The sequence below is a fragment of the Prunus mume genome, linkage group LG5 (assembly GCF_029339155.1).
Source record: "Prunus mume cultivar Tortuosa linkage group LG5, ASM2933915v1, whole genome shotgun sequence".
Lineage (NCBI taxonomy): Eukaryota > Viridiplantae > Streptophyta > Magnoliopsida > Rosales > Rosaceae > Prunus > Prunus mume.
This window is the reverse complement of record NC_142702.1, coordinates 13,187,724-13,211,268: the sequence shown is the minus strand read 5'-3', so window position 1 is coordinate 13,211,268 and position 23,545 is coordinate 13,187,724. Positions and strand designations below refer to the sequence as shown.

General features: G+C 36.1%; 1 protein-coding gene across 1 annotated transcript; it reads left to right on the top strand.

Annotated features, from left to right (window-relative positions):
• Positions 1-731: 731 nt before the first annotated feature.
• Positions 732-14,484, top strand: LOC103331264 (transcriptional activator DEMETER-like). Its single transcript, XM_016794219.2, has 20 exons — positions 732-1,485; positions 5,682-6,011; positions 6,057-7,604; positions 7,704-8,060; positions 8,294-8,384; positions 8,489-9,866; positions 9,948-10,027; positions 10,116-10,200; positions 10,296-10,387; positions 10,462-10,530; positions 10,651-10,687; positions 10,781-10,863; positions 11,300-11,737; positions 12,131-12,167; positions 12,259-12,316; positions 12,570-12,709; positions 12,797-12,862; positions 13,121-13,235; positions 13,329-13,367; positions 14,369-14,484. Exons 1-20 carry the CDS (start codon positions 732-734, stop codon positions 14,482-14,484), a joined length of 5,913 nt encoding a protein of 1,970 aa, XP_016649705.2.
• Positions 14,485-23,545: the final 9,061 nt, after the last annotated feature.

Genomic DNA, 23,545 nt, shown 5'->3' with positions numbered 1-23,545 from the left:
TTACTGTTGGAAACTGACTGCATTTTCCGGCATTGACTAACCCGTGCGCTGCCGGGCTGCGACTCTGAGTCTCACTGCTGGATTTGTGAGCTAAGCTGCCTGCACTCACATACATTCTACCATCTCTGTAAGCCTTTCACTTAATTCATGCATGTTGACCAAAGCCTCTATTTAATTGTTACATCTTCTTTCATATCAGAAGAAGATTCTTTGAAGATATAATGATTTTTTTGCCTCATAATCCTAGTCGTTTGAACCAATATTAAGTAACTCAATTTGCACAGATTGAGAAGATTACTCTCTATCTATATTCCCGGTCTAGTTTGGCTTCAATTGTCACTCATGTTTCCTTGTTTTCCAGGACACAAGAAATGGCTGGCCTTTAGCTGCTGAGAAACATCTGGTGTAGATGATTTTGAGCATTAATAACAGAGATGCCCTTCTGCTTTTTCCCATCTGAGGGAAAGATCTCTTCTTTAATGTGTATTAAAATCTTGTATTGCATGTTGGGTGTGGGAGAGTTAGTTGTGTGAGTATTTACGCGTTTTGGCAGAGTCAGTTCAGACAATAGGGACAACCAACAGAGGGGTGTGTTGAAAAATCAGGCATCGCCAATTTTCCGCAAAACTTATCTGCTAGAGTGAGATCAGAGTGTTATAGATAGGAAGACATCAAAGAAACAGAGAAGTGGAAAGGGACTTTGATAGTTTATAAATTGTAGGGGCTCGAGAATGAAGTTTGGAGGGAGATTTTCGTTTCCCCAGGATGAAGATCTTCGTTTCGCAAATTCTTGGGTACCACCAGTGACCCCAGAGAAGGCAATTTCAGTGAAGCCTCATCCGATCCTTGCCAACCCATATGCAAACAACCAGCAAGGAGCAAATTGGCAGCAACAACAACAACAACCAACTGGAATTTCAAGTGATCATGTACAAATGGGGGCTACTTACAATGGGATCACTCAAACAGTTAGCCCAATTGAACAGCAGCATGCAAATGGAGGGCGTTATGGTTACTCTTATGATGTAAGTCTGGCTGAGAAAACCCAAATGGTTGATCTCATCACAGGCTCCTATAGCCCAGGCTCCTTCACAGAATTGCTTTGTAGCGGCAGCTCAAGTTGGAACAACGATCCAACGACACATCTGCTTCATGATCAGGCAGCTTATGTTGCCTCTGCAAACAGGAACCTGAGCACAAGTGCAGACATACCAGCAAATACAGCTCTAATTCCTAAGTTTCAACCTCATTTGAGCAACCTAGGAAACAGCTCAGGCAGTTTCGTGCTAGCCAATCAAAATTTCAGCAATGGTTCATATCCTTCAAGTATCGTGATGGGCAGGTCCTTGGCTATGGATTTTCCTTCTCAAGTTGACAACAGTCAGCGATATTCCAACTCAGTTCATTGGCTATATAGCAACCAAAACCCCTGCTCAAATTCAAACCCTTTGAATAATGGCGCTAGCTCATCCCAGATATGCCAGTGTAAGCATTTTAACTCTGTTCTGATATCTGTTCTGATATTTGTGTCATTTACGCCACGAAGATTTGCCTTAAACTGTTGGTTGAAAGAGCGCGTGTTACTGTTTATTCTGATAAAATTTTGTTGATAAAAACAAAGAACTAGGAGAAAATAAATGATTGGGCATTTAATATCAAGTAGTAGAAATCAATTTCAAGTCACAGCAATCGTAAGTCTTATGTGACATATAACTTATTGAAACACTGAGAAAATTGTCACCAACGAGACTATTAAGATGCTGAAATTTATACAATAAAATTTTATGGATCCGAATCCTCTGCTTTGGTTTTTTTTTTTTTATCTATTAGTGTCTACTAGGCTTTTGATGTAAAACTGTCACATCAATAATGTATTGCAAAAACAATAGTTTTTAATAGATTAAATGTAATGTTAAAAAAAAATGTATTAACTTTATTTTTACTAGTACATGTTTTTAATCCTTTGATTATATTATAAATGATGTGGCAGTCTCACATCAAAAGCCAAGTGAATCCTAGTAGATATAAACCAGAACTCAACATCAACAATCTTGTCTTTGATATATTCTGTTATAGTTTGAAACAATGCTCTGACTATAATTTGTTTATGATATATGTCTTCTAATGATCTGTATGTATGTGCTATAATTTGTTACAAAAACGCTGACCAAGAAAACAAAAGAAATAAAATACATAATTTTCTCATCCAAACACGACATAAGATCAGGAACGATTCAATGTTAACCAAAACCAAAAGAAAACAAGGGAAAAGAAAAAAAAGAGGCAAAACCAGAATAAAACATTTTGATTGCCATTAAACTTGTCTGCCCACCCTCCCTAAAGTCTGCCCACTAAACTTGTCTCTCTAAGCGTGGCAATGGGTGGCGAGCCAGATCACAACAATCTCCATGTTGGCATGGCAATAGCCATCAACTAACCACTCGAATGTTTGTAACTCTTAAGGATCTTTGAATATTCCTGAAGACAATCCTGAAATCCTTCAAGAATCTTCTCCATGGCAAGAGACCACTTGACTCAACGCATCTCAAGTGAGAAGGTGTTCCACCAAATCTCTAGCATGTGAAAAGATTGAGTAAGCTTATAGAATGTTTGGACTTCTCCGCTGTGATAGGTTTCATCAAAGAATGTGAAACATTCTCATCTAGGGTTTCGACACATAGCACTTTCACTGTCACTTTCTTGGTACCACATAGCTATGTTTTAAGCAATCATTAGCGAACCTATTTTCAACCATATAACTTCCTTACCTTAGAAACCTTTATCAAACCAATTGTATGTAGCATCGTTCTACAACCAATCGACCCTCCACCACATGTGGAGACATAACACGTGTTGGGATTTGCTTAAGTCCCCTACATAGTTTGCATCCACATAACCAGACACACATGGTTTTCACTTGTTGATTTTCAAACAAAATCCCAAGACGCTTAGTGCCTTTTAAATAGCTTAGAATCTAATTCCACTACAAAAAAAAGTGGCAATAGTCACCAACAATTGGTGACAGAATGGTGACTGTTGTGGGGGTTACTAAAGGCAACAGTAACCATTTTTGACTTTTTTGGTGACTAAAAAGGCTTTTAGTCACATTTTTTGCTTTTTTTAGTGACTAAAGCCTTTAGTAACCCCCACAACAGTCACATTTTTTGCTTTTTTTGGTGACTAAAATGGTGACTGTTGCCACTTTTTTTTGTAGTGTTCACTGCATTCCAGTGCATTTACTCGGACTCACTATGTACCTCGAAACTAGACTAAATGATTGGGGTAAGTCAGGTTGCGTAGAAATCATTGCATACAAGAGTCACCACAAATTTTTTTTAAAATAGAAACTAGGTTTTCTTTACCTACTTCAACAAAACCTTAGTTGACTCATGTAGATATCTTCCTTTAAATCATCATGGAGAAAGGGGGTCTTTACATCCATCTGTTCTATCTCTATGTCATGTAGAGCTGCTAAGGACAATAATAACCTTATAAAAGTGTGCCTCACTACCGGAGAGAATACGTCCTTATTATCAACTCCGTCTTTTTGCAAGTACCCTTTGACCATTAACCGAGCTTTGAACCTCATGGTCTCTTCCTCTCACATCTTTAATTTTTTTTAATTTTTTTTTTTCAATCATAGGAATAGGCTTCTCATCAAACACCATAACTCTACTAACGATTTTTTTACTTTCTGATTCCCTAGATTCTAAAACTTATACCCTTTCACTCCCTTCTGGAAGTTAGGAAATGCATTCAAGAGGTTTGGGATTAAGTTTGGACCGCTCATCAGGGGGAATAAAAACATATATGCAGTACATCTAAAAACCATTAGAGCAGATAAACTAACCGGTTTATTAGACCATACCTGATTTACATATATGAAACCAAGCATCCTTGATAGTGATGGATTAAGAAAATAACAAGCATGATTAATCGCTCTCCACAAAATGATTCGGGCAACCTGCATAAATCCTTATGGACCTTTCTCCATAAGATTCATGTTCATCCTCTCTACAGCTCCATTCTGTTGGGGATTTTCTTCACATTGCCTTGTGATACTGTCATCCTTGCAAAACTCGAGAAACTACTTATCTATAAACCCACCCCTATTGTCACTCTTCAAGTATTTAACTTTTCTACCTATCTAATTTTTTTTACACCTTCCACACTCCTTGAATTTGGTGAAGACCTCGAATTTTTATTTCATGAAGTAGACCCAAATCTTGCTAAAAAAAATCACCTAAGCAAGTAACAAAACGTTGGCCCCACCTCGTCTGAATGAATATATTAATCCTTCTGGTACTCTTATTCTCCTTGTTTGCTAACTTACATACCACCCTTGTTTGCTTTCTAGTGGTAAAGTGCTTACAAAACTTAATAAGTCTGCAATAGCATAGATCTTCTAGTAAATTATGCTTTGTTTACCTCTTGCATGGCTCTTTCACTAATTTTTTCTAGCTGCGAATGTCAAAAAGACAAGTTTGATCTTCTAGTCCTCCTTGGTAGAAACTGATGCTCATTGTAACCCATGAAAAGCTTGTAGAAACTCATAACCCCAAGTGAACCCTTTGTGACCTTACCTTCTTTAGATTTGTATTGTAGCCATTCTACTCAAGAGAAATATGATTCTTTCTTAGTGAAGGAATATACCTCACCTTACCTAGTGACATGACAATATCATCATGCATTCCGATCTTCAATGTAATCACATATCAAGAACTACTTTGCATGTTGATTTATCCACCATCATGACTTCACCCCCATCTTTGTCTACGGATGTATCAAATCCTTCCTTTTTCAAACACATATGAAAAGTACCTCCAAATTCTAAAATCCAAGATGGAGAAGATTTTCGTAAAAAAATGACCATGAGTTCATTGTTGCTGGTAATAACCAAAAGTTCAGTGTTGCTAGCAACACTAACTGTAGTCTGTATGTGAACTTCCTGCATTCTCAATTTGTTCCTCTTCTCCTTCCATGCTGGAAAATTCTTTTCATAATCGTCCTTAGAACCACTTTCAAACTAACCATCTTTAATTTATCCCTGAATTTTGACCTTCCAATGTAACCATTTGGCCATCTCGCTTATATGGTTGGCCTCTCGCACCAGAACTCTTAGTATAGAGCCCTTCACCCTGAAAGATTTCACCCATTGTATGATTCATCCTCACATGATAGATGAGATCCTGGACGACTTCATCCTATAACGAAGTATCCATGCGATCATAAGCATGGTCCTAAATTGCTTAAAAGACGAGGGTAAAGACCTCAACACATCACATCATCATATATATATATATATATATTTCTCCATGTTTCTTTTGCAGGAATTGTACCCTCCATATTTATGGCATGTTTACATATCAGTAATGAGTATGAGAATCATTCTAATTCCTTCTTCGCTTGTGTTTACTAATGCATGGGTATTGGAATGATACCAATTTCTTACTTCCCCTGTGTTTACTTACATCTAAAGAATAAAAAATTATGAGAGTTCTATCTTAAAATCTGTAATCAAATACCCTCAAAATTAGGAATCTAATCAACTTGGGGAAGTAGTTGATCCGATTCCAATTCCTTATCCTTATTCCGTGTTTCTTTTCAAGTAAAAACTACTTGGTAGAACTTTTTTTATTTTATTTATTGTACTAATAAAACCTTATTTATTTATTGTACAGATGGTTTTTCCGTACCATTCCTACCAAGCTATGATCTAATAAACTCTTTACCAAGAACAGAAGCCGATGCTTCCACATCTGCTGCCAGCCAACTCCAATTCACAACAAATCAGGCCAAGACTTTGGAGATCGACGAGCTTTCTACAATACTGAAATCCTTCACAAGTGAAAGTGCTAGTAAGGAAAAAGGCAAGCAAGTGAAATTAGTATTGTCTATAGGGGATGAAGCAGTTCAAAAACATAGTGACGGCCTCTTGGAGAACATTGTGGAGTCATCATCTGCAGCCATTTCTACACTATACATGGAAACGAAAGATTATGGCAGGGAAGGTGACATAGGGATTGATATCGAAACGATAGATTCTGGCAGGGAAGGTGACAGAAGGATTGATCTAAACAAGACACCACAGCAGAAAACACCCAAGCGAAAAAAACACAGGGCCAAGGTAGTCAGAGAAGGCAAGCCCAAAAGGACACCACATCATGCAACTCCAAATATTAATTCAGAGTCTAACGAGAGCAGACCAGCAAAGAGAAAGTATGTAAGGAAGAATGTCCAAAAGGAATCCCCAGGTCAACTGTCGCATGTTCCAAGGGAGACAATAGACCCTAATGCTGGAAAAGTTGCAAAGTCATGCACGAGAGTTCTATGTTTTGGTTCTCAAAAGTCCATGGATGAAAACCCATGCAAAGCAGTTGGTCAGCAAGAGGAGATGAAACAAGGGTACAAGAGAACTTTTGATTTGAATATTGATTGTAAAGGGATACATATGGGCACTGGAACTGACCAGGTTTTTAGAACAAATGCGGCTGAGCGAATCGGTGTACAGAATGAGCTGATGGTAGAAAACCAGATACCAGGAACTATGAGAAACCCAACCCCTTCCATGACCCATATTCTAAATAACTATCCAGACCAGCCCGAAAAGCAACCATCTGCAGCAGCACTTGCTACAACAAAAGACGTGCATATGGAAAATTTGACTGTCATACGGAGACAAGTAGAAAATGGGAATTTGGATTTATGCCAGAGAAGATGTAGAGATGGATACACTCCCATGCAACAACAAAGAGATGCTCAAAGAATAGGCCATGATGTCATTTACGCAAAAACTAACGGTGAAAACCTTCAGAGTACTGGAGAAAGTATCAAGCTTGGCAGCTGTCAATCAGTAGTAAAACTTCTCTCCATTCCAAGTGAAGCCAGGGGATCCAAGAGGGGATATTCCGGAACTGTTGAGCACACACATCTTTCTACCAATCATCCACCTAGTTCATTGTCGTGCCAAGAGATATGTCAATTGGATCGCTATCAGAGAAATAGTTGCACTCGCGGCAAAAAATTTCCAGAGAGTCATAAGAAACAGACATCTGATAATGGATACTTGAGCATCTATGATATGTCTTCTAAAGTTTCGCCCGTTGAGGAGTGCCTGGGAAAAGTTGAGAAAAAAGGGGAAAATAGTGTCAACTCAATTGGGTTTGCATCAAAGCTGAATAATACATTATTGAGTTATTCCATTGAAAGTAGCAGAAAGATAGAGGGACAGAACAAAGGGCTCAACAAGTTTACCAGTGAGAGGTACACTCACTCCATGGCTTCTGGGCATAGTTTTCTGAATCAGCAGAACTCATCCAAATCAAATTCATGCCAAGAATTCGCTCAAGTTCATAGCTTGTCTGCCCATTCCTCGATTGAAACATGTAACCAGCTTGCCTCATCACCTTCCAGAAAATCCTTTCAACAAGGAAACAGGCAGGCATTTCGAACTCGCCATGATAAGACAACCGGAAAGAGGCAGACTGTGTTAACGGGAAAGAAGGAGGAGACTGTATCGCAATCGGTTTCATCAGGTACAGAAAAAGTCCTGCAAGAAGGGGATGCCTTGTATGATAATCAGAAACCTTCTCCACAAGCAATAGGTACTTGCCACCTTATGAAACTTTTGAAACTTGTATATGTAATCTCAATACATGTTTTCAACTTCGTTAAATGATGACAACCTCTTGATTTGGATGCAGGGTTTCCAATAAGTACAAGATATACCATATCAATAGATGACATCACAAGTCAATTTAATGGCCTGAACCTCAATGGAAGCTGCAGCAAATCTATAGAGCATGAGAAAAATGCACTTGTCCCATACAATGCACCTGGCGCAGTTGTTCCCCATGACGGGACTCTTAAGAAACGTAAGCCACGGCTTAAAGTAGAGCTTGACCCAGAAACAAATAGGATGTGGAATCTCTTGATGGGCAAGGAAGGAAGCGTAGGCATTGAAGAAACTGATGAGAAAAAGGAGAAGTATTGGGAAGAGGAAAGAAAGGTTTTCCGAGGACGAGTTGACTCAGTCATTGCACGCATGCACCTTGTTCAAGGTAAAATACTAACAAAAAACTATATAGAATTAGGCTGTTGTTTTGAAATTGAGTGAATATGTCGACAGTAAAGTAATAAGCATTTCATGATTGGTTTCATTTATTCCCTCTTAATATGTATATAAACCAGGCCAAACCCAGTTTTGTCAAAAAGTTTTTTAAGTGTGAAACATTTGCATGATTTGTAGATCTCTCGATCAAGCTCTAACTTGATCCAATATTATTCTACACAGGAGACAGAGGTTTTTCGAAATGGAAAGGATCAGTTGTTGACTCAGTGATTGGAGTTTTCCTTACTCAGAATGTTTCAGACCATCTATCAAGGTACACACAATTTTAGCATGATTGTTATGCAGCAAGGTTGCCCATAAATGAATGTCTTTAAGTGAGCAGTATTTAAATTTTTTTTTTCCTTTTTCTTTTTGTAGCTCTGCATTCATGTCCTTAGCAGAAAAATTTCCACTCAAGTCGAGCAATCGCCAAGCTCAAGACAAGGTTGGGATGAACTTGTTGGTTAAAGCACCGCAAGTTCGCATGACAAGCCCAGAGGATGGCACCAGATGGCATGAAGAAGTATCAAGTCAACCAATCTATAACCGAATTTCTGTGGCACTCCATGGACCTGCAGAGAATCAGAGAGGCAGTGAGACATCAGGGATGGAAATGAACTTAGTGGAGGCACATAGCCAGTGTTTGGAGGAAGAATTTGCAGCATCTCAAGATTCTTTTCAATCCTCAGTCACTCAAGCTGCTATAGGAATCCGATCCTGCTCGGTGCCCAACTCAGAAGCAGAAGATTCCATCACAGAGTGCCAACCCAACAAGATTCATATGCCTCTTTCAACAAATCAAGAGATGGAGAAAGCGACCACATTTCAGGAATTTTACCAAGTAAATGGAAGTTCAGTATTAAATGATGGATCCAATAATGGGTATATAGAATATGGAAAGCTAAAGAAAAGATCAGACAGAATCGATGATCTCAATGGAACTTCTTCGTTCACCAACCTACTCAATCTTCACAACAGAAAAATGCAAGTACCATTTGCTTCTTCCAGCAACAATCAGTTGTATATGTACCCGGATTTTGGAGAACCAGATCCATGTGGATTTGGAACTTTCAGTCAGGAAAGCATATCCTCTTGGCCTCCAACTGCTTCCAGGTTCAACATTGAAAATGGCGAAAAGTGCGAAAGCTTCAGAAATGAAGAGCTGTCAGGAAGTGTTGTTAATGCCTCTGTGCCACATAATATTTTGTGGGGTTCTCAAAATAATTATCAACCAAGTTCGAGCAATGGATGCAATCATCCTTCCTACTACAGTCATCAATGTGAAGGGAACCAAACCTTCCAATTACAAAACAAGTCAGTAAGAGAGACTCCAAAATCTACTGAACTTCTGGGAAAGAAGAGTGGCATGCACCATGCTCGAAATGTCAGTGAGCTTAATAAAAAATCTGTCAATGTCGTCGATAGGATCTCTGTTGTGAATAAGCAAATACACATGGGAAATCAGTCAGATGAATCAAATTTAAAGGAGCAACTACATTCCTATGGCCACCCGCATAATGAGACAAGTACAAAGATTTCAAAAGGAAGAAAAGGAAAGGCCGTGCGCAAGGAACAGAATGGAGTTGACTGGGACATGTTGAGAAAGCAGGTGGAGGGCAACGGTAGGAAAAAGGAAAGAAATGAAGACACAATGGACTCACTGGATTATGAAGCACTTAGAAATGCTGATCTGATTGAAATTTCTGATGCGATCAGGAAGCGAGGGATGAACAAAATGCTATCTGATAGAATCCAGGTTCTCTCATATACTGTTCAGTCTAAACACCTCTTATTTGTGATGAAGATCAATATCTCCATGGTTGCAATTTTTTTGTAGGGATTCCTGAACCGACTGGTTAGAGACCATGGAAGCATCGATCTGGAATGGTTAAGAGATGTTCCACCAGACAAAGCGAAGTAAGCCATTCCAAATAATTGATTAGAGTAATGCACTTAAATGCATCAGCAGATTTTGTATGTAGTTCCTACAAATTTTTTCATGCAGGGATTATTTGTTAAGCATACAAGGATTGGGCTTGAAAAGTGTGGAGTGCGTCCGGCTCTTAACCCTGCACCATGTTGCTTTCCCGGTAACAATTTTCTGGCTGCTAATTTGTTATTCTCTGATAAGAGACTCAGAACATCTTACGAACTTAAATTGTATTTCTTTGTTGCTCCATATAAGGTTGACACAAATGTCGGAAGGATAGCAGTACGACTAGGATGGGTTCCCATCCAGCCACTACCTGAATCACTTCAGCTACACCTAGTGGAAGTGTAAGAAATAATGTTTCGAAAACGAATGCTTAAGTTTTCTGGTAGTTCCAAATGCTAAACATATTCCTCTCCAGGTACCCAGTGTTGGAGTCAATTCAAAAGTATCTGTGGCCAAGACTATGCAAACTTGATCAACTAACCCTGTAACCTCATAACTCCCTAAACCGTTCAAGTTGATTTGGGAGCACTATTTTTGTGTGCAAATATTCATGCATGATTTGTTTTATTTAACTTGCGCTTTTTGGCTGCCTACTAAACTACAGGTATGAGCTGCACTACCAGTTGATTACATTCGGAAAGGTATGCATGGAGTTTCATTAGTTACAGTTTACAAACATTATCTGTAATTAATCAAAAATAAAATAAGTGGCTCAAATATTGCTTTGTATGCAGGTTTTCTGCACAAAGAGTAAACCAAATTGCAATGCATGTCCAATGAGAGGAGAGTGCAGACACTTCGCAAGCGCTTTTGCAAGGTTTGACCAATAATCTCTGAAAAATTAAATGTATACTAATGCCACTGTTCAGGCAAATAAACATAGAAGCAATTCATGAGTACGTATCTTCAGATATTTTGAGGCATGGGATTCATGCCTCACTAATTAGCAATCAGAAAGTGTAAATAACTTAGACTATGTCTCAGTAATCACATGGAACAATTAAGAGAAGTGAAAAAAATTAAAATTTTATCGAACTTTTTTAATCTTTTTTGAGGACCTTCCCTATTGAGAGATGTGATAGTATACTAAACTTACACACACTAAACGGATGCTAGGACTCGAACCCATGACCTTTCCTGGGGGAGGAATTGCTCCAAACCACTACACTAGTGGGTCCTTTTCTATATTTATCAAACTTAGTTAAAGAAGAAAATAGCATTAGTGAAACCAATACCAACCATGTTTGGTGCAGTGCAAGACTTGCCCTGCCAAGGCCAGAAGAGAAGAGCATTGTCAGTTCAAGTTCTTCAATTGCAGCCGAGACAAATCCTACTATAGGTGTTACTCCCATGTCACTGCCTCCACCCGAAAACAAATCGCTCCAGAAAGTAGGTACTGAAATTAACAAGTGCGAACCAATCATTGAAGAACCAGCAACGCCAGAACAAGAGTTCACGGAGCTATCACAAAGTGACATTGAGGACTTTCCCTATGAGGATCCTGACGAGATTCCTACCATCACACTCAACGTTAAAGAGCTCAACTCGACAATAAAATACTACGTGCAAGGGAACAGGGAGCTCCGAGAACGCGACACATCCAAGGCTTTAGTTTGTTTGAACCCAGATGCTGCTTATATCCCTGGCCCCGAGCAAAAGGTTGCCACTCGACTACGAACAGAGCACCAAGTGTAAGTATATATATCTTCCCATAGTCGCAAAACCACATATGCTTGTCTATAAGCTGGACTTATATTCAGCTAAGTAGGGCCTCATTCTAGTTTGAAGTTTCTTACTAATGTCTATGATTGGATCGGTTCGTACTAATGTCTAGAAAAAATAAGTCTTGGTGTCTCTGTCAAACGTAGCAGGCAGACCCGAGCACGCCCTGCTTATGTAAGGTCCGGCACGGCACGGCCCATATCTTTGGACCTAAATACAGAATTCCTGTCCTGGACCTAAGAACTCTCGGCTTAGGAGCCAGTATTCTGAGTTTTGGCATACATGCCTATATACAACCATATGTACATGGACATAATTATGAATTCTCTGTGACACTTCTACATCCTATCGATATGATGCAGGTATGTGCTACCAGATTCACATCCACTCTTGGAACGGGTAAGTCGAAATGTTACACTTTATATCTAGAATATGTAGTGACCTACATGAAGCATTCTTATTCTCAATTAAACACTATTCAATTTTACAGATGGACAAACGGGAACCAGATGACCCAACCCCATATCTTCTTGCTATATGGGCACCAGGTAAGCTCAAAACAGAACATTGCTGAAACAGTTCGTCTAATATAGAATTCCAAGTAATCTGTCCAAAAGTAACTAAAAAACATGAACTTTGCAGCGGTTAGAAAACTGAGATACATTGTTGAGAATCTTGACATCATATGAATTTAATTAATTTGATTTAATAGAACAAGTTAGCTAATCTGCTAGCAGAGATATGAAGTTAAATATTTTACATTTTTCATGGTGATACATTTATTCTACATCTGTATACTAGGTCAAACTTCGAATTCAGTTCCACAACCAGAAAGCAGGTGTGGCTCCCAGGACAAAAATAAATTGTGCAATGAGAAGACATGCTTTTCATGCAATACTAAAAGAGAAGAAAATTCTCAAACAGTCAGAGGCACAATTTTGGTGAGGAAAATTGAGTGTCATAATATGTCGAAGCAAAAAATAGAGAACCTGCAGTTGTTTACTGAAATTTGATTCAACTTGTAACAGATACCTTGTAGAACAGCAATGAGAGGGAGCTTTCCGCTCAATGGAACATACTTTCAAGTTAATGAGGCAAGTCTTATTCAAACTAATCTCCTTGAAGTTTATCTACTGTGCACAGTCTGGATTAAGTTAATAGCAAACCAGAAAGTACACCTTGTGCGAGTTAGATTAACCACTAGCCTGCACTCATGCAACCCAATTGGTTAAAAAGAGTCTATCTGCCTATCCTAATGAGAAAAGCTGTTGCTACTTCATCCAGTTCTCTAAGCCAGAATATGAGAGCCATTAATTTCCAGATTTATAAAAAAAAGTTCTATCACAATGCAGGTGTTCGCTGATCATGATTCTAGTTACAATCCAATTGATGTTCCAAGGCAGTGGATATGGAATTTGCCAAGACGGACCGCATACTTTGGAGCTTCTGTAATGTCGATATTTAGAGGTAAGAGAAATCTAGATACTTCCCAACTAAAGATGTAAAAGTTAGTTACAATGGAATACGTATTGTCTAACAATGAAATTACCTGTCTATCAGGTCTATCAACAGTGGGAATTCAATACTGCTTTTGGAAAGGTATGTGTTTTCAACTTCAGTTCTTATAGTGATTTGTCTGCCTAGTTTGATGATAACTCTTTAGGCACAAGTACAGAAATAAGAAGATAACACAAGATCATGAATTTAACTTCCAACAAAAACTACATTGTATTTGGCAACTACAATAAAAGTCAACGCAACCTACTTAATTGCTTGCAAATACATCTTGTTCCAGCAATTCTTCTAGTATCAATCACGAGATCATATAAGTCTTTTTAGAATATTCAAATATCCCAGTCATAATGTCAATCTAATGGATTTGATCATTCGAGTAACTAAATCCTTTGAACATAACATTTAACTGATTAAGCAACTGTCAAGTTCAGACATGGCAAAAGAGGTACACTATTAGAAGTTTTCAGATCTTATGGCTATAAGACCATATGCGTAACTCATGAACATGAGAGGTGAACTATTAGAAGATTAGTTTACACCTGTACATAAATTTACATAAAAGTAAAGATTAGTTATGCTACTAGATTATTAACAAATGGACTGATTTTAAGTGACTAAAGATGTAAATCATAAACTTTTAACAAAGGGCCTGTTTTGTAACCTTTTCTTTTTTAGTTTTTAGTATTCTTTTTTCTTTTTGGGGTTAAGAGATAGAGTATAAGCAGAGAGAATGGATGTGGAAGGGTGGAAAAGGAGTGGTGGTGGGAGGGTGGCGGGAGGAAGATGGAAGAAATGTACACGGGCCCTAATCTGTCTTCATTTGTCCCATACATTTCCCCTCTACATGTCCTACCAAAAACCAAAAGGCTATCAAACAGGCTCTCATCTGTAGTTATAATGTAAAGGAAAACTCATAGGTAGTGCAGTACCTAAAGGATTATTAACAAATTTGAAACATGAACTTGTCGTTGACAAAAGTTTAGCATGAGGTCATTCAACTGACACCTTATTTTGTAGACAAAAGTTGAGTTCCAAAATTATGCAGAAGGTTATTCAACCAAGTTAACTTGCTCCTTGATTTGCAGGATATGTTTGTGTGAGGGGATTTGACCGGAAAACAAGAGGACCAAGACACATAAATCCCACATTGCACATGACTACAAGTGAGTTGACCAAGACTAAAAAGGAAGAAAAAAGATAAACAGATCATGGTGCAGAGAAGATTTTGATCAGAAACACAGAAGATTACTGACTGTTTGAGAAGAACAATGACTAAGAAATCCTAGCATCCTCAATTGTTCTTCCTTTAGCATGAGATGCTGTCACTATATGTTCAGATGGGCAGCAGAAAGTGGTTTTCAAACATAAAATGTGACGTGACAGGTTGATTGTTATCTGTCCAGAATTATAAATTACTATTTTCAATAAATGAACTGATTTTGTGTGGGTTATTTGCTCCTCTCCACCAAGATGCTCAAAATACTAAGCATCTATGACCTAAATCTTAGATGTCCAAGGTTGTCAAGTTTATGAACAAGTTACAAGTAATATTCAAACCATACTGAATCTCAACAAGTTAAAAGATCTGAAAGCATGTAGAACATGTTTAATAGCATTTGAATCATAGTCATTATAAACATGAAGTTTATAGATAAATGAGATGTTTATGGTTGGTTCTATTGCTGAAAAATTTTCTGTCATAATTTGACTAGTAAGAAATATATTATAAATATTATGAATTGCATATGATTGATAAGTTAAGGAGTGTGATTTTCATGGAAAGATACCTCTTGATAAAAAAGTTACATAGATTAACCAAAAGATGTTATATCCATGGAAAGGTACGTCTTCGTATAGAGGTTCTAAGTACGAATTTAAACGATATAACTTCCATGGAAGGAACTCTTTAATGAATTGGTATGTCCATGATGAAGTGATAATAGGTGGAGGTACATAACCACCTAGCAAAAGACACATATGGTTCTCTGTTTATAGAGAATGTGTCTTGCAAAGTTTTTTATAATGATTTGATTTATATTTTGATTGATATTAGAAGCAAAGTTTAATGCATATCATGGTTATTATTTTTAAGTTATGTTATTTATTGAAATATTTTAATTAATGTTATATATGTGATATGCATGGCATGGAGAATGCAAAATTATTTTACAAAGGAATAGACTAATGTAATCCTAGCACGAGTTAAATTGCATAAGATAATAATAAAAGTGCTAAATGAAATTGATTTTGAAACCAAGGATTAGTTCTATTGAAATCAATCAACTTTAAATGAATATTGGAAATGCAAAGGAGTTATTGCATTGTTATTCATAAGTACATGAATGTCTAAAGTTTTGACTATGGATTGGAAAGGGTACTCAATCTTGATAAAGATGAGTAGGACATCTAATAAAGATGAATATGACATAGTACTAGTTAAAATGTCAAGGTTTAATTCAAATCATGTTACTAGACGAATCCTTGGAGGATAAATAAAGAAAGATCCTTGATAACATGAATTGTCAAAATTATATTGCCAAGTGAATAAAATGACAAGGAAATTGAATAAAAAATATAACTATGTAAAAATATCAAGAATATCATATAAATTAGAATTGAACTTTGTAAGTAAGTTATACTTGTATGATATCGAAGTGGGTGAGTATTTACTCTTAATAGACATGATTGAAAGTACTTAGTTACAGGGGTACTACATGTTTACCTATATGAGTGTAGAGGGTGGTGCTGCCTTCTATGTGACTTAGGACTAGTCACTAAAGCACTTACGAACATGGATATAGACACCAAGCCAATTCACGTGTCAGTTATTTAAACACACCTAGGGGTTTAAAGAGTTGTATGTGAGATGTATCCGGTTAATCACAACAAGAATGCAAGTTCAAAATTTATCTACTTAGCATTACTTGACTAATTTTGAAATGTTTTCACTAACCTAGGATTCAAAGTCCACAAGAAATCTTAGTTTATGCACAAGTCTTTCAAGGAATTGCTCAAGAAATTTTCTAAACTTGTTTTCAACAGCATTTAAAAGTTATACGTAAAGTTTTGTTTTGAAATTTTGAAAATGGTGGAGGATTGTTGGAGAATTTTCAAAAATATAAGGCAGGTGACTGATCGACCGGTCGTTTCAAGCAGAAACTTCAGTTAGTTGTCTCGGTAAAAAGCAACCAGTCGTTGAGGAAAAATGACCAGTCGTTTGACAGAGAATTTGTGTTTTTGAAGCACCTCTTCAGTCATGTGGTGTGCCTCTTGATGCTTAAGTGTTTGAATCATATATATGAACGTTAGAAACACTTTATATACATGATTTAAACATAAAGACACATTCTTTCATAAAGGGAAGTGTTCTCTTGAAGTAGTACTTCTTGATAAAGAGGTACAATTCAAAAGCTGTAATAGATATGGTTATACTGCAACAAATACATGAAGTTATGTCCAAGACATATAGGAAAGATATAAAGATCAAAGTTCAATTCCAACTATTCTCCATCTAGTTTCACAAAGTAAAACTTCTAGAGGTTATTTTCTGCAAAATTAACCTCTAGGTGTCTTCAATATGCTTGTTACAATTCTAAAGTGTGTTTGGGGTTATCTTTGGTTCTGCAAGACATTGACAACATATATTTTAGGCTAGGCTTCATTGTATCCACATGGCTTATTTTCTTAACATCTTTGAACAGAAGTTGTAAGGGCAAATGAAGTCTAAAAGATAGTGTATTCATACACACCTTGAAGCATCTTTTATCCTCTCATTATCATTCCTTCTTAAACACTTCTTCTGTAAGCCATTACCACAAGATTTGTAAACACAAATTTCCAATAGAAGAAACCTGTTCAAGCTTATGTTACTACTTTATCGACAATGGAGAGCATTAGAGATTATTCGAATAGTTATTTTGTTGAAGCTAGTATACCTCAAATGAAATCCTACCTCCAAGAACTATCCTGAAGTTATAGAAATTCATAGCAACCAAAAGTCAGCTTCTTGTGAAACCAACTTCAAAGCCAACTAGAGAAATCTCACTTACAGAGAGAACAATATGCAACAACCTAAACAAAGACACCCCGTTGACCAAATTTACACTAGAGGATGAAAATTATAACTAGAGATTATGCCTTGTTAATATGAATGTGACAAAACGTGTTGCAAGAATTCTAAGTGCTCTAGTATCTAACATCATTTGAGAAACTTCAAATCATTATGTAAAGCTCATAACAGAAGCTTTTAGCATTTAAATGATACCTTATGAGAAGACATCAGTTTTATCAAAAATCTTCTTCCAATTAATTAGACACATACAATTAATCAAAGATCATATTAGAACATTTCTAATTTAAAACCACGGAATGGACGTTACAAGAATTAGAAACCTCCCAATAATGAAAATAGCTATAAGAAACTAAGATAATCTAAAATTAAAACATCATTCTGCAAAAACTTTTAGCCATAGTAATTGTTTCTGGGTAAAATTACCCAAAGGTTGAGCTTTATATGGATTGGAATTCTGTTCAGAGATGGACTTCTACTCCAAGGCTAATTAGGAAGCCTACTTCTACAAGGATTTGATTATCTCCAAGCTATTATATAAAGACAACTCTCAAACTTGAGAGGGGTTTCAAGACGCTTTTCTCTCGCATCCACTCGCGAGAACTCAACCCTACTATATCAATATTTGATCTCGTTTATCATAATTATGAGTGTTATGGGTGTAATTGGGATGTGGGTTGTGAGGATCGATCAAATACTTTGTACCTTTGTACTTCTTCATTCAATAGTGAAAATACCCAACAACTCGTGGGCGTAGCCCAATTATGGGTGAGCCAAGCAAATCTCTTGTGTCTCTTGATTGCATATTCTTATTCAATTTCTATTTACAGGTGCAATCCCTAAGCATTAGAACTCATTCTAGGGGACAACCTGCTTGGTCATGCCAACTTGGTTTAGGAGGATTGTCCACCTCGATCTTGAAGAGGTCATTTTCTATTGAATCAATTTTAGGCATCAACAATAACCTAGAACACACAAAACCAAATATTTCATGCATAACTTAACTATTCAAATTAGATAATAGGATCATATGTATGTCATCAAAGAGACCTGAAGGAGTGAAGCTAATGCCTCAAATGAAGAGATGGTGACTTGTACATAGTTCAACAAGTTATCAAGTAATAAAATAAAAACAAAACAAAAAATGACCTGGACATTCAAAGAGGGAGTCTTTGATCTTTAAGCAGTATTTGGGAAATAAAAATAATACCTCTTGTTTTCAACTTCAATATTTCAGCATTGCAATTGCAAGAACTATAATTTGCAATCCAGCGAGGGTGAGCTAACTCCAAAACCCCTTCAAAACAGGAATCAACTGAACATATGTCAATAGATATTGTGATAAATCGATTAAAATCCCATGAACAAGCTTTTTATCATAAAGATTAAACTATAGAAAGTAAAATGCAATCTAACGAGAAACAGAGAAATCAATGAAACATGAAGAGAGGTGAGGCAACCTTCTCCACAAATAAAAAATAGAATTTTTTATACCATCCAGCACCTGCTATAGAAAAGATGCAAGCTTCCACCCTAAGAATAGTGTTTTATGATTTGAGATTTAAAGTAAGGTTAAAAGCACAACAATTAGGTCTGGCAAAAAAAAAAAAAAAAAACACACACAACAATTAAGATAATATTCCAACAAGCTAATGGTTTCCTATATGAGACCTCAATACTGACTGATTTCCAACCTCTAAATCAACATTTATCATCATTTTTTCTAACATTTAAGGTCAACCTCTAACGTCTCTTGCTAACTCCATAGGAATCTCCATAGGAAACCTCAATACTGATCGGGAGCTAGGTTCTTCTAATCTCTTTGACCGAGGAGAGGTATAGCTTGCTTGGTAAGTAGTCAGATGACCGGGCCCTGATGTGTAGTTCTGCTCTCCTAATCCTTCATTGCCTAAGCAATTGTTGTTTAAAAAAACCCTCAATAAATATAAGAAACCCTATTAGCACTACTAAGGAGTGGTGACATACAATTAGATCCATTCACAAATTAATTTGCAGCTTCGTTAGATTCCCGAAATAAATATTTTTCTACATATGATGAATTCATAAAAAATTTCTTAATCTACAGTCTTTTTACTATGAAAATTCCTATCGATTATAAATACCAAGCATAATATCAAACCTTATGAAAAGAAAGTGTAAAATCTGAAATCAATATCAACACATCAGAAATTTTTCATCAAATAAGTGCACAATATAATAACGACTAGCACACCAAGGATGATTGTAAATCCCATTGTCCATTTTAGGACAACTTTTCTTGATCTTCCATTTAGGGTACAATATCCCATTACTTAAACAAGCATTCCTTTGTTAATATGTTCCGAATTGATATATTTAATAAAGAAACCAACAAAAGTTTAGAGGATGTTGCTTGCCAACCTTATAGAGCAATGAGCAAATTATACATAAAAATTTCATACTCTACAATTAGATCCATTCACAATTTATAATTACTATTTTCAATAAATGAATTGGTTTATGCGTAGATTATTTTCTCCTCGCCACCAAGATGCTCAAAATGCTAAGCATCTATGACCTCTTTGATGTCCAAGGTTATCAAGTATATAAACAAAGTTACAAGTAATATTCAAACCATACAGAATCTCAGCAGGTTAAAAGGTCTGAAAGCATGTAGAACATTTATACACAATGAAACATGATTAAGCACTTTAATCAAATATTATAATGCAGGCTTCGATTCGTTTAACTACCAACAATATTGTATAGGATGTTTAGCTGCACACATGCTAGTGCTATGAAGACAAGAAATTGCAATAATTCTCTATAATCATAGAATGCTGATGATGAAGAATTGCTTATTACAAATACGTACAGGTAATTACCTCAAGGCCTAAACAATGTTGATGACAAGGAAACCTTTTCAAGCTTATGTTACTACTTTATTGACAATGGAGCACTAGAGATTATTCAAATAGTTATTTTGATGAAGCTAGTATACCACAAATGAAATCCTACCTCCAAGACCAATAATGAAGTCATAGAAATTCCTAGAAACCAAAAGTTAACTTCTTGTGAAACTAACTTCAAAACCAACTAGAGAAATCCCACTTACAGAGAACAATATGTAACCATCTAAACAAAGACACCCCATTGAGAAAACATACACTAGAGGATGAAAACTATAACAAGAAACTATGCCTTGTTAACATGAATATGACAAATGTGTTGCAATAATTGTAAGTGCTCTAGTATCTGACATCATCTGACAAACTTCAAATCACTATGTCAAGCTCATAACAGAAGCTTCAACATTTGAAGGATATCTTATGAGAGGACAACAGTTTTATCAAAATGTTCTTCCAATTACTTCGAACATTTCTAATTTTAAACCACAGAATGGACATTACAGTAATTAGAAACCTCCCAATAATGAAATAAGCCATAATAAACTAAGATAATCTAGAAATTAAAACATAATTTTGCACAAACTTTTAGCCTTAGTAACCTAGAACACAAAAAATAAAATATTTCATGTTGAACTGAACTATTCAAATTAGATAATATGATCATATGTATGTCATCAAAGAGACCTGCAGTAGTTAAGTTAATGCCTCAAATGAAGAGATGGTGACTTTTACATAGTTCAATAAGTTATTAGGTAATAAGATAAAAACAAAACAAAAAATGACCTGGACATTCAAGAGGGGAGTCTTTGATCTTTGAGCAGTATTTGGGAAATAAAAATAATACCTCATGTTTTCAACTTCAATTTTTCAGCATTGCAATTGTGAGCTAACTCCAAAAACCCTTCAACACATGAATCAACTGAATATATGTGAATAGATATATTGTGATAAATCGATTAAAATCCCATGAACAAGCTTCTTACCTCAAAGATCAAACTATGGAAAGTAAAATGCAATCTGATGAGAAGAAAATAAATCAATGAAAAATGAAGAGAGGTCAGGCAACCTTCTCCACAAATAACAAATAGATTTGTTTCTTTTTTCGTTAATACCGTTCAGCACCTACTAGAAGAAATGCTACATTCCACCCTAAGAACATCATTTTTATGATTTGAAATTAAGAGCAAGGTTAAAAGTATAATAATTAAGATACTATTCCAACAAGCTAATGGTCCCATATATGAGATGCTATCAGGATTGATTCCCAAACTCTAAGTCAACATTTATCGTTATTTTTTCTAACAAGCTCAACTTTCAAATCGTTGAAAATTATGTCATGTTCCAATGTAAGTGAGAGGCAATAACGTGTCTTGCTAACTCCGTAGGAATCTCCATAGTAAACCTCAATACTGATTAGAGGCTAGGTACCCTCTAATCAGGGGCGGAGCTAGGATTTTATATTTGAGGGAGCCAAAACATCAAACAGAAAGTTTAGTTATGTGTTATTTTGGCCTATTGAGTAAAATATTACCTACAAAAGTATTAAATTGAAATGAGTAGTTTTTTTTCCATACATGTAGTATGATTTTACTACTATATTCATGTTGGAATACAAATTTGATAAGTATTGATTTCGAATTTTACACTCATTTAAAAAATTTCTGATCTGCTGACATTAATTTTTTATGGTGACATACAATATAAGAAATTTCTATTGCAGTATGATTTTACTACTATATTCATGTTGTATGATTTCAGTTATAGATTCCCGAAATAAATTTTTCCTACATATGATAAATACATTAAAAAATTCTTAATCTAAAATATTTTTTTACTATGAAAATTCATGTCGATTATAAATACCAAGCATAATATTAAACCTTATGGAAAGAAAGTGTAAAATCTCAAATCAATATCAGCACATCAGAAATTTTTCATCAAATAAGTGCACAATATAAGAACGATCAGCACACCATGGATGATTCTAAATCCCATCGTCCATTTTAGGACAACTTTTCTTGATATTTCATTTAGGGTACAATATCCCATTACTTAAACAAACATTCCTTTGTTAACATGTTTTGAATGGATAGTTTCAATAAAGAAACCAACAAAAGTTGAGAGGATATTGCTTACCAACCTCTTACAGCAATGAGCAAACTTCGTTTAAGATTTATGTAAAATTTAAAATTAAAAGAAGTTTGGTTGCCCTATCTACGTACAAATTAATTATCTCAAACTTTGATCTTTTCAACATCCTTTAGTACTAACCACAAAACCTTTATGATTGCAACAATTACTTTAAACAGCAATGAAGCATAAATACATAAAAGGAATACAAAATATGAGAGTATGGCATTATAAAATAAGATAAAAAAGAAAATCTTAATAAGCAAATAATACAAACAACCCCCCAAAATGTTCAGGAAAATTTTAGCAACGCCCCTTGAACCATAGACCTTGTTCCATTTTGCCCTTAGAACTTTCCATTTGGTTTGAGCCCCTCTAATATTTCAAAACGTGTCAATGTGTCCTCTGTCGTCAAATTTGTTAATTCTTTCGTCAAATTCAGGGGTATTCATGTCCATTCAGGTTAGGGTTTGGATTGACCCACTTCAACCATAATTTACTCAACTCATTCTTCCCTTCAAAACCTACTTTTAATGGACAGAAAAATGGTTAAGAATTTATATATTCAAAGTTGAAATTTATGAGAGCCCTTCCACCCATTGTGTCATGGCAAAGGGCAAGTAAGGGCAGACACTATTCACGTGGATAGTGACTGCCATAGACTTTTAATTTTGCTTTCCTACCCATTGCCATGGAAAGTAAAGACAAACACTGTTCATATGAGATATGAGGAGAGGAATTTGTATGGAGTTTTTGTGTGGGAAGTGAAGAATATGGCCAGATATTTATAAAAAAGAAAACTATGAGTTTTGAGTATTTGTCCTTTTTTTTTTCTTCTTCTAGTATTTAAATTGATCGCCGATGTCACGCTAACATCAGCTCCCTTAGGCAGCAGCCCATGCAAGTCTTGCCTTTAGGCTGGCCTGGGTAAGTGGGCCCATTCTTGCCCAAGCAAACCTTTGTTGTTGTGGGCCTTCTTCCAAGCCTAGGCTCCCTTTCGCCCTCACAAAATAGCACTGGTGGAAGTGCTCTTAGTATATCAAAGTATGCCCCAAAAATATGGGGCCCCTTCGAATGAAATTTATTAGCTTCTTTGAGACATTGCCACTCGTGGAAGCAACTACTATGTTGGTAGTAGTAAGACACGATAGGGGTTAAAGCTATGGCTATTTAAC

What these genes read in the sequence shown, in the direction of transcription:
- LOC103331264 (XM_016794219.2), top strand. Translation starts at nt 732, where the DNA reads ATGAAGTTTGGAGGGAGATTTTCGTTTCCCCAGGATGAAGATCTTCGT. An exon ending in GAAAGATTATGGCAGGGAAG is followed by an intron (nt 6,012 to 6,056) that starts GTGACATAGGGA and finishes CTGGCAGGGAAG; the next exon opens with GTGACAGAAGGATTGATCTA. An exon ending in CTACGAACAGAGCACCAAGT is followed by an intron (nt 11,738 to 12,130) that starts GTAAGTATATAT and finishes GATATGATGCAG; the next exon opens with GTATGTGCTACCAGATTCAC.